We start from the raw sequence: 12,690 nt of genomic DNA on the forward strand, positions 1-12,690 counted from the left end.
CGACATAAGGAAAATATATGAAGAGAGTTTCACAAAATGTTACTTTTTGCAATAAGTCAAGCTGTGCACATTTCCACGAACGACTTGTCACTGACGTACATTCAGGGTCAGTCCCCCTGCCTTCCGGAAGAGGGAAGATGAACGAGTGTTCTTTAATTACGCGAGAAAATGATGTTGAATTTTCTTTATATTTTCTTTATATTGTTATTACACATGTAACATCACAGGCATTAGTAGTCTTGTCATACAGCAGTGACTGAGCAGAAACTTCAAAAATTCACAACTTTTCAACGGATTGTCTGATTTCCCTCAAACTCTCACTGATGTATTCTACTGATACTAAAGCACTGCATATTCGATCACTCAATTCACATGTCTCTAAAGGTGAACTTGTCCTTTATGCTTCATGTTCAGCCTGGTTGCAGTCACCAAGTCCCTAAATCCAGAGCCCTCCGTCATACAGTCCCCTATACCTTAGCTAGTTACCTTGTTGGGCAATCCTGGGTTATTACCGGTACCTGAATTATTAATTACCTGAATTACCTCTAGAGTATGATGACGCCCATGCAGTAAAAAGACTTGTAAGAGGGCCATTCAAAGGATTCAATCCTGAGCCTGAGGGGTTCCATGTGATGTATCCACAGGGTGATCAGTTTAAGCAATAGGTCTATCATTACCCATATAGCACTTTAGCATTAGTGCAAGAAGAGTGACTTGTATCCATATTCCTCCCTCTCTAGCTCTGTAAGCTCTTGTTGGCAGCTCATCTTCAATTCCAAATCAGCATACAGTTCACAATACATCCAGTAGCCATACTCCAATTTGTTGGGGTCCCAAACATTTCATTAGTATTGTAGAACCCTATTAATTAATATAAATTTGGCCGACATAATCACCTTTTTCTCTTCTCTTCTTCTGCTTCTGCTTCTTCTTTCAGTACGGTAGGTATAGTACAGGCCACCATAACCCCGGGGCACTCTTTCACACAGTTTTGTTGCAGTAATTCAATGACCACCATATTTTTGGTTGATTGAGCATACTCTAGGTACTGGTTTTAACTCCGTAGAATTCTTTTGAGCCAGAAAGGTTAAACTGTCGCTGTTGTGCATGTTTTCACCCAGAGACTGCAACTGCTGGACAATGGATAAAATGAAAGTGGTGAGCAGTAGACTGGCGAGGGGGGCCTTCCTGGCAGTGGGAGTCCCCTATGTAATTGTCATCGTGACCAATCTGGTACGTGGATGGCCATGCAGTCAGGAGGGGGAGGACAGATTTAAACGAGCTCTGCAACCCAACAGAGTTCTGAAGGTCACGTATGCCCTGGCCGAGCAACTGAGTCTAGCGAAGTGGCTCCCTCTATACATCAGGTGGACCTCTTTTTATAAAACTGCAAGCAATGTTGTGAAGGTAAGATGTAAGATGAAAATTCACTTTTCTAGCATAATAAAAGAGCACTTGACTAAGCACTTTCAGAAAGCATGGGGAATAATTGCTGTCCTTAACATAATGTCAGTACCCGCTATCAAGTTGGTGGAATGTGTAATTTTCATGAAAAATTAATTTTTTTGAAATTCCCTTTATATTATATTGTTGTCCACACATGACATCATAACTTCTAGTAGTCTCCTCCTCGAGCGGTTCCAACACCAAAACTTTAAAAATTTGTAACTTTTGCATTGATTGTCCGATTTTCCACCAACTTTCACTGATGTGTTCTACAAGTGTTGCTGCTTTCACTCAATTACATTTCCATTTGGGTTTTGATATTTCCTTTAATCCCGCGGAATTAAAAGCACACAAAACTCTTCTAACCTGCTGAGCGTGAAAAATTAGTCACGCAAAAATATCCACTTTTACAGTATTCTTAAGCTAACTTTTCAGAATGCAGTTGTCTACTTGCCACTACAGCTGTATCTGAAAAACTTAAAATGTTTCATGCATTTCCCATTTTTCTTCTCCATAGACTAGCATATTATTGTCTGTGACTCTGGTCTTACTGTCAGCAGTTATACAGCTCTTGTTACTTTCTAGTGAATAATCTTTATTGTTGTTGCTTTGGGCGTGAATTCCAAAACATCTACTTCTTTCCATGCAGGATATACCTTATGGGAGACACGGAAATGTACTAGACTTGTGGATGCCTGAGCTAATGAAAGACGGGAGGCATATAGATTGCACCTTCCCAAACCAGTCCAGTTGTGGATCAAATGGCAGACCCATTATCGTCTTTGTCTATGGAGGAGCTTGGGGCTCAGGTGACAAAAATATGTACAGCCTCCTGGCTCAGCAGATCATCGAGCACTTAGGAGCTGCTGTGATCATTCCAAACTACAGCACCTATCCTAAGGTAATGGCACATTTCTCGTGGAATTTCTACAAACTGCTGCATTTTTTGATCCAGGGAGCCAATTGCACATGTTAATCATAACAACTTAAGGGATACACAGTCATAAAACTGGTATTTGACCTTTGCACATTTCTGGTTCATACTCTAATGACATTTACAACCTTTTATAAAAGACAACAACAGCAGTAAAGGCAATACACTGTATAAAGTTGCCTGACAAGATTTTTAGTTCAGGTAGATCTTGAAAAACAGTAACGTTACTACACTGTACATTAATGGCTATTATGTCAAAAATTAAAGGTCATTGCCTTTGATCAACTTTTTTTTTTTTTTTTTTTTTTTTTGGGGGGGGGGGTCTTTATATTAGATACGATGCATGGACTCAAAATATGTTATAAACACGTCTATGTAAGATAATTGTCTCAAATGTGTCACATGCATTACTTTTGCATTGTTTTGATTCAGGGCACAGTCCCAGAAATGGTTGACGATCTCCATGATACCTTGGCATTCATCCAGTCGCAAGAATTCTGTCGGTTAGCTCCCAGTGCCAACCAGCAAGAGGTCATTCTCTTTGGCCATTCAGCCGGTGCCCACCTATGTGCTCTGTCTTCCATAGACTTGGCAGAGGGAAAAGCAGCTGCTCTCTCTGTGACACCATCAGGAGCATCAGTTACTGCAGAAAAGAAAGATCATGAGGGTCTCGCTGGTGAAAATTCCCAACACTGCTCACATGAAGGTGTGTCCACATTTATATTTTCTAGATAGGCCCTGCTTTTTGTCGCACCTGCGTAGCTGAAGTGAGACATAGGCATCACATTATTTTCCACAGCTTTGAGCTTAACTACCGAATTCACACCATGGTACATAACAAAAAAATGCTGGTCAAATTTGAATATTAATGAAGTCAGACAAGGTCAAAGGCCAAAAGGTCAATAAACTTTATCTGATAAGCACCATATTCACAGTATTGTGGTGTACTCTCAATAACTTTCCACAGCTTTGAGCTATGACCACAAAACTCACTCCACAGGCACATCACCAAATTAAAGATGCCGGTCAAGTTTGATGATTAATGAAGTCTGATATGGTCAAAAGGTCAGTGAACTTGCGTGGAAAAACACGACACTCACAATGTTGGGGTGAGCTCTCAATAGCTCTCCACAGCTTTGAGCTATGAACATTTTTATTCAGCCTTTTCAGATCTTTATGACATTCCCCTGCTTGGAAGCTGTGACAAGTTACCAAACCATACAAATTGCGATATGCAGGCAAGACATTGCTCAGGTGACATTTGCCTTGTGTTGTCATGAACTCCATGGAGACAACAGATAATGTTGTTTGATATAATAGATAGAAATGATTTTGAAAATAATTCCTTTGTGTAGACCAGGTTAATGGTCAATCCTTGATCTGTGGTAAAGATCAATGAATCAAAATGTAACTTAATGGCCATGTAATGAAGGTAAATATATATTGTTTTGAGTGAAGCAGTCAACTGTTTGGCAGTGGAAGTACTGTAATTTTTTTTTTTTAAACCATTGGAAGATGTATTCAAGATAAAATTCCAGACATTCTGCAACTAATCAGAGCTTAAAGGTCAGACCTTAATGAGATATGAAAAGAATCATATCATGATTGATTTTGGTACCATAGAAGTTTGTGTTATGAATGATGTGTAAATACTAGAAGAAGGAATGTTTTTTAGATGTAACTGAATAGTTGTACAGCAGATAGATTCATTATGACTGCTAGACTGGGAAAGAAATAAAAGGACACAGTAATGCCACGTCATTTACAGATTGACGTATGTCATCTCCCCATCTGATTTCCTTCACAGTGGCAGGAAATTCTGAATATGCTAGTGCGTTGCTGTCGTCTGTCCGCGGGGTTGTAGGATTAGGGGGTGTGTACCACATCATGGATCACTACCATCATGAATCTTGGAGGGGTGTGGAGGATCTCTCACCAATGTGGCAGGCCATGGGGGGCATGGACCAGTTTGATGTGTTCTCACCTGTCGAGAGATTGCGCAAGATGACACCTGACCAGCTCAAAAGGTAAAAGTAGGGACAGGCATAGGATTAGCCCTGGGCCCTGTTTTATGAAGAGTTATAATTGATTATATAGTTGATTTCAATCATAAGTCTATGGCAGCCTGTGTGTTAAAACACTGTGACAGCTAAAAGGCTGTGGTTATATTTTGCTACCACTTTCTGCATATTCTCTTTCTTCTTTAACCCTCTTTGTGCCACATTAATGCCGTGTACAATAGTTAAGTGTTTAAAATTTGTGTACATATGACTTATTGGCTTAGAAAGGGCTAAGAGAAAATCATCTGCTTTAATACAGAGACTCTCAGCTAAACAAAGTTTACCCTTGTGATCTCTTCATTCTACAGGCAGACACGATGTGTAAAAAGTGCATCATTAAACTGCTTGTCTTGCTTGCACCTTCTTGTTCAAATAGCTTGCCACCTTTTTACCTCATTCATGGGACCAAAGACTCAGTTGTGCCTCCTTCAGCAAGCGAGAAATTTGCCACAGTGCTGTCGGATCAAGAGGTGGACGTAACCTTGAAAATGATTGTGGAAGGAGGGCACGCAGAGCTCATCATAGATGCCATGGACAGCAGCCGCAAGTTCCATGATGCTGTGATAAATGCACTGACTGAAATGAGAAACAGCATCCTTAAACGTGACTGAGGCCTTGAGGCTGTTTCCATCCTTAAAAAAAAGTGTAATTTGAAATGTATTCCATTTTCTAAATCTGCTGTAAGCCGATTCCATTATATTGAAGAAACAAATCAGTTTTAGGTGTTAGGATTGGGGAAAACATACAGACTGTAATATGCTTTGATCAATTTTGATAAATGCAGGTCTGTAGTTTTTCTGTTAACATGGACAATTAATGTGCTGTGATACTACAGCTATCCAGGAAGAATACTTTATTTTGCCGATAATTGCAGGTTTTGCACTATGTGACTTTTATAGCAAAAAGTTTACTCATTGATTGAAGTTTACACTTATAACAGTTGGTAAAGAGAAGAGTATAACCTCTTTTTGATACTTGTGGGCTTGATCATTCTCTTCGTATTCCAAATTTCCAAGTCCAAATTTCATTGTATCATATCGTCCTGATTAGTCAAAACTCCATGTCAAAATTGGACCATCAAGAATAATAAATGAGTATTTAGGGATAGGTCATTGTCTTGCAAGAGGTTTCTCTTTATCTCAAAGAATTATCGTCAAAAAAATTGGAAACCTATATCACCATCTCAACCCAAACTGTACCATCCCTTTAATGGTGCACTGCCTATTCTTTTTTGGGTATGTATAGGTCCTATATTTTGTTTCCTGTCCTTTGACAGTGTTAAGATGCAATCATTGAGATTTTATAACTTCACTAAATGCGCAGTATCATTTCTGTGACTTCTATATAATGCCCTTTCATGATGCAAGTGTGTTGCACACAAAGGTCAAAATCCTTCTTGAGTACAGTATGATATCATACAGAAAGGCTTCAGCACAATATTGATGCAGGGTTTGTGTTCAGTGATTCTCTGCTAAGAGTTAATTTCTTGTGCCTTACTGTTACAAGAATTTATTTCATTTTCTTGTTTAGTTTTCTCTTCCAGGGTAGCCACATCAGTCATTAATACACTTTTATTCTCTTGGGCCCTACAACACGGTAACAATTAATTTAAGATACACAATTAAAGTAGTGAATCAAGGATATTCAGTTGTACATAGCAATCTTACAGATTATTTCAAAATTGTGTGTAAGTAATGCCAAATAAGTTATTGAATGCCAGTAATAATAATAACAACAATAATAATAATGCTAAAAATAATAATAATAATAATAATAATAATAATAATAATAATAATAATAATAATAATAATAATAATAATAATAATAATAATAATAATAATAATATTTATGATAATAATGATGATGATGAAAATAATAATGATAATGATAATAATAATAATAATAATAATAATAAGAAGAAGAATAAGAATAAGAATAAATAACACTTATATAGTGCTTGGGCATTAACTCGATCCGATGTCATGAAAAACTAGGGTGATCAGAGGTTTATGGCAATGTTGAGTGATGAGGATTGCCATTTTGTGTGTACACTGTATTCCTGATTTCTCCTTTAGTTCGCTCACTGACTGATTGCCTCCACCATACCGTGATTTATTGAAAATATTTCCGTCCATGTTCTTTCGGTAAATATTTTGTTTATGAATATTTTAATTTATGATCATTTCTGCGTACTGTTATGACGATAATTTAGTGTGAATTTGTGTTTAATTCTGTTGGGAATTTTTGCACGAATTACAGGTAAAATGTGAGTTTTGTAGGAGTTTTGTGTGAAAATCAACTTTTATTTCCTTTCCTGAGTTTTTATAGCTTGTATGATTATCAGGCAATTATTAGTTGCATTGCACATACCATATGAGTTTGTTTTACCAAGGTGTGTAATGGATTCTTGCATGTATTTGGATATGCTGGGAGTAACATTTTATTTACAAAATGTTGTTTGATTTGTTTCTGAATTACTACAATATCAATGAAGCTCCCGCTTGTCTCCATTACTCCTGTGGGTTTTTTTATGATCTGTTTCAAACCATGAGTTTGACAAAGCTTCAATACAAACTGACAATTTGTTTTTATAAAGTATGTCATAGTTCATCTGATGAGACATGAACAGTTCTTTTCAAGCAGATGACACTTTCAAGATTGAGTCTTCAATCAACATTTATTAACATACATGTGAGTAAGGAGGCAGAAATAGTCATTAAATGTAATAGTTGAAGAGTTGAGCAGTTTAACTTCAATCCATATTGCCCTTTCATATTAGTCCATCAAGTTAGTTGTCTAGTCTGCTCTTATAAACCAGAGGGTTTGAGATGTGTACTGCCACACCTCCTAATGCCATAACAATGCAAAGTTCTTATACTATTCATTTTGACCAGACAATTTTTGTATAGTGTGTGTGTGTAACATAAAAGGGAATACATAAACTTTACATTTGCATAATATTTGAATTAACCTGTTGAGGACGGACTGATTTTGCTACAACACGCATTTCCCATAGACGCCTGCCCGAGTATACTCAGGACTCGTCCTCAAACGGGTTAAGCTGTAAATGTCCCTTTTACTTTTTTTTTTTAATTTTGATATAAGTATGCCAAATCAGCAGAATTGTTTTTGCAAATGAAGTTGAACTTCCACTAGTGCATGTATTTATATCTTAAAGAGTATTTGCCTTTAATAGCTTGTTAAAAAAGAGTTTTACTTAGCAAGGATATGGATGATTGAAGCTGTAAAATGTCAGATCGGCACAAAATAAAGCAGTACTATGGCATAGCAAAAATTGAATACAATACTTTATCATTAAAAGCATGAATATTCTAATACATGTATGTTTACTGTGCACCGGTTTTGATTCTTTTCCAAGTCCATTTGATACCCTACTCTGTTGAATAGAACAACCAAGGAGGTTTAAGAGTTGGAGTTCCAACTGGCTGTAATTATCCAAACAGTTGTCAGATTTCTATTGATGTACAAAAGAATTTCACAGGTGCATTTGTGCCTTTGATGATTGATGTTCGACACCACCGTCTTCCTGAGCAGTCTGAAGATTCATTTTGAACGTTAACATAATGTTGGCCATATTGTGTTTATTTACTTATTAAATGAAATGAAATTTCACTTAGTGATAAAGCGTGTAAAACAAAAATCAATCCCGTCCAAAAATTTGTGCAAAAGTGTAAATCAGAGCTGTATCATGTAAAAAATGTTTAGAACTGTACCATCCTCGAAAGCCGGTTTTATCACTTTTCCACTTCAATTTCCACAAATATGGCATAATCTTCAAGTGTAATTCTTTATTGATAGATATATCAGATTAGTGCCCGGGTATGCCCAGTGGAGTAATTTTCATCTTTATTTCAGCATTTTTTGCACAATTTCTATTCGTGCATCCTCGTGTCTGCACCACCTAGGGCCTACGTTTTATAAGAAGGGATAGCGAAAAGTAATTACCATCACAAAGACATATCTTCATAAGAAAGTGGCTGATGATTATGCAATGAGACACGAGTCAATTGTCTTCCTACAATGTATCTGCGTGGTAGATCCTGTTTGGCACATGCTTCAAATATTTTTGAGCGGTGGCATCGAACATCTTGCAAAGGAAATAAGACAGTTGTGACTCCATTCTCTTGAACCTCCTTGGAACAACACACTGCAGTTACCTCTTCCATCATGCATTGCTGAGTAGTATGATGTGTGTGAGTTTCATGCATACATTATTTACATGCAATGTAGCATTTATCATTTTGGATATACACTCTGGCCCGAATTCACGAAGGTGGTACAAACAAAACCATGGTTTAAACCATGGACAAAAACCATGGAGCGCCAAGTGTCGCACGGAATATTTCGTTACGAAATTGGTCATTTCGTCGATAAAATGACAGGTTTCGTTAACGAAATTATCATTCCGTGGACGAAATGTTCATTTAGTTACAAAATGTTGTCATTTTGTTACAAAATAATAATTTCGTCGACGAAATGACTGATTTCGTGACGAAATATTCCATGCGACACTTGGCGCTCCATGGTTTTTGTCCATGGTTTAAACCATGGTTTCATTTGTACCACCTTCGTGAATTCGGGCCATTATGTTTATATAAATACGTATTAATGAGCCTACAGGTATGATCACCTGCATTGATACCCTTTTCTAACATCCTGATCTGAACAAGCATTGAACCATTTCCTCCTAGTCCTCTGTTGTAAACCATCATAATCGCTGTTGCTGATGTTGGTAGAGATGAAGCCCTGCATGAAAACACTCATGTTTGACTGCAGGCTGCAGAGCAATCGGTAACAGTTGACCATACAGTAAATGCCAGGAACACACACACACACACACACACTCACACACACACACTGGCTCATGGGTGGAAGTCCACAATGAACTTATTGAAGGGAACTGTACCAAAATGGCGATGGTCAAGCATTGTACATGTATTTTTTTTTTTTTTTTTTTTTTTTGTGGTTAAAGCAAGAGTACCGTTTTTGCCTGAGACAACACGATTTTCCAGTTGAGATTAAAAAAAAATCATGTCCACTTAGGCGAGTCGTTGGCTTGTAAATGCTAACTTTAATCGATGTCTAATATATTCCCTATCCAAGAACTACAGCTACAATGTCAATGTACTCATATTTGCTAGTGTGATAGATGTATTTGTAGAGTAGCAGCTTTAGCTAGCACATGTACAACAATAAAGAACAGACACATTTTGATATTTCATTTCACGATGCATAATTTATTATTTCAGAAGTACACTTCATTTACTACTAAAAATCACACTAGACATCATTTGTTTTACAAATAACAAACACATTACAACTGGCACTCTTGTGACAATACCACAAATACCTCCAACAACATGGGAAGTCAAAAAATAATCTTCACTTAAAAGCACAAGATCACAGATGTCTTTTACATTCAAGGCCTGTGAAATCATTAAGATTTAAATCTCTGTTCAAACACATGCTACAATATACATTGTATATATATATTTTTTTTTTTCTTTTCCCCACTGCACAGAATTGAAAGGTAATGTGCTTTACCCCATCTCAATCTACAAAGAGCGGGTGGGGGAGGGTACAGCTGCACCTTTTTCAAACTTGTGCTTTGGACAGGACAAGATTAGTTTTGGTCAGAGGTGCAGGGGTCTTGTAGTTGATTATCCTCAACTCACATGTAACTTGTCAGGCTATCAGTAATGAATGACATGTTTGCTGTATGTTGTCTGTTGGGTGAGGGAGAGAACGGCACCCGTTTCAAATTTACTTGTGCTTCGGATGGGACAAGATTAGTTTTGGTCAGACGTGTGGGTGCCTTGTAGTTGACTATCAGTGACTCACACATGAAGAACTTGTCATGCTATCAGTAATGAATTACATGTATGTTGAACCTTTAATGCCACAATCATTGAACTTTACACTGCATATTAAAGTACATCTATATCAATGTCATCCTGTTTGAACTATTAATGACTTTTCAAGGAAATTAACATTTACAGAGAGGAAGACCTAAACAAATGGAGTAAAACTCCGGATCAAAGCATTTGGACTAGCTGCAGTGTAATTTTCCTATTGACAGTACAAATAATTGCTACATTGCACAACACTTAGCAAAAAGTTAATTAGAAGAGGAACTCTCTGACCAATCCCAGAAATTCCCTGTGATTATGCTGGTCACATTCACATTTATTATTATGTTCAGGATGTAAACTTTTAGGGCTTGCCATTGTACACCTGAAAATCATAATCATAAGACATAAAAGGAGGTAACACTCGTGGCCCAATACCAAAGATAATTTGAGTGAAACTGACCATCAGAGTGATTACCATATTATAATGATGTAGTCACATAATATGGAATCCTAAGATTTCTCAAAGTAGTTGAAGTGGACATGTATCCATTTCACTGGGAACTAGGCTGCCATATTGCTTGATTTGAATCTTGGTTGGTAAAATGTCACAAAGCTTTCTCAAACAACTTGTTGAGTGTGATTGCCAGGACTACAATGTTAAATTCTCATATAATTGCATTCCTCTGGCAGACCGAGAGATTATTCCAACAAGCCATACTAATGTAAAATCACATTCTGTTGTATGATTTCATTGGTGTCGGACATACTTGGGATACAAACAGTCAAGATTTTTAATAACGAGAATGACATTGGGCACATGAGTGAGATTTTACGAACATAAAAAACAAACAAACAAACATACAAACAAACTTTAAAACAGCTTCATCAGGGCCAGTAGTCGCATCTGTATGAAAATATCTAGAGTAGTCTTATTGCAGCATTAGGCAATTAAAGCCCTTTGACTTACTTTGTGTCCAACATGCAATTCATGGCCTAATGTAACAGTCAGCTAACCTACACATCTTTGTTATTCATATGGCAGGTGCCTCAACGTGCAAGAAGCTTGGTAGATAGATTGAAACATTTTTGGACATCATATCCAAAATGTTGACATCATACAAAATATGTGTAATATCAAGTGAATATCAAGGAAATTTGGACAAGATGGCTGCATGGAATGGTGTCATTTCAACATTTTACTTGTTGTCAAGATTTATATAGTACAGGCTGTACTTTGTTATACGAAAGCACATTATCAACTACACATGTACAAGAAATTCAATGTAGAAGATTCTGAAGAAATACAGCATACCTTGTTATACCAAAGCATAATATCAACTACAAGAAATTCAATGTAGAAGTTGCTGAAGAAATACAGCATATCATGCAGTACTTGTATATTCATGCATTGCACAACTCTCAGTCTAGTGCCAGAATTCAGGGGACAACACAAAGGCAAGTAGACTTGTTTTAAACTTATTCAAATCTTGTATAAAACATTTGCTTTCCAACATGAAATCACACACTGCATACATATTTATCATCAGCAATGTATATTGCTGGTGGGCTGTGATCAGCAACCTTGGTTGTTTAATTACTGTTAAGTCGCAATAAGAATTTTGAGGAATTAATGGCAGTGGGTTGATTCTCTTACTAATATCTCATATTGTTTTGTTGGCAGACAATTAACATATGTTTTATTCAACATATAGAGGCAGATAAATGTTTACAAACAAAGACGGGAGGTCCGTGACATTGTATGTGAAAAGATGGTTTCTACATTCTATATCATAATCACTTATATTTGGGGAATTAACTGAGCAAAGGTCTTTGAATAATTTCATAGTGTTGTCTTCTGCACTTTGTATTCAACTTTCATCATGACTACTGTATGTAGGTATATATACCTATCAGGGAGGTGAGACAAAAAGGAGTGGGCACTCTGCCCTCAGGGTTTTCCCTATCACTCAACACAGGATTACAAGGGATCAGTGCCCCAACGAACAAGTAAACGACCTCTTACGTAACGAGGTCAGTCTGATCGTTATCACTGCTCTTTGATGTTCGATCCTCGGGGCCGCGGTGATTTGGCCCTCTATCGTTAGGACTATGGACAGGCCAGTTGACTTGTGTGTGTTCACAAGGACTTGTATGAGGGTTTTACATTCTTTATGCAGGCTCACACAGCATATATTCTTGGGACCTGCTAGTCTAAGAATTCAGCTCTCGATAGATACAAAAATTTTGAAAATCGGCCAAGAAGAAGTTGAGTTTTGACAATGTAACTGTTTAACAATAGCCATTGTTTTGTTCTTGTCTTAATCAAATTACGACGCAATGTCAAGTGTAAATCCTGACTAGCGCTGACGAAATTCAC

At 37.1% G+C, this 12,690-nt stretch overlaps 1 protein-coding gene across 1 annotated transcript; it reads left to right on the top strand.

The window, feature by feature from the left end:
- The first annotated feature begins 1,113 nt into the window (after window positions 1–1,113).
- On the top strand, window positions 1,114–5,051 carry LOC140228919 (uncharacterized). Its single transcript, XM_072309186.1, has 5 exons — window positions 1,114–1,407; window positions 2,096–2,347; window positions 2,813–3,086; window positions 4,188–4,407; window positions 4,817–5,051. The coding sequence occupies exons 1-5, from the start codon at window positions 1,141–1,143 to the stop codon at window positions 5,049–5,051; spliced, it is 1,248 nt and encodes a 415-aa protein (XP_072165287.1). The 5' UTR covers window positions 1,114–1,140.
- The last annotated feature ends 7,639 nt before the right edge of the window (window positions 5,052–12,690 follow it).

This window comes from Diadema setosum, chromosome 5 (genome assembly GCF_964275005.1).
Source record: "Diadema setosum chromosome 5, eeDiaSeto1, whole genome shotgun sequence".
NCBI classification, from domain to species: Eukaryota; Metazoa; Echinodermata; class Echinoidea; order Diadematoida; family Diadematidae; genus Diadema; species Diadema setosum.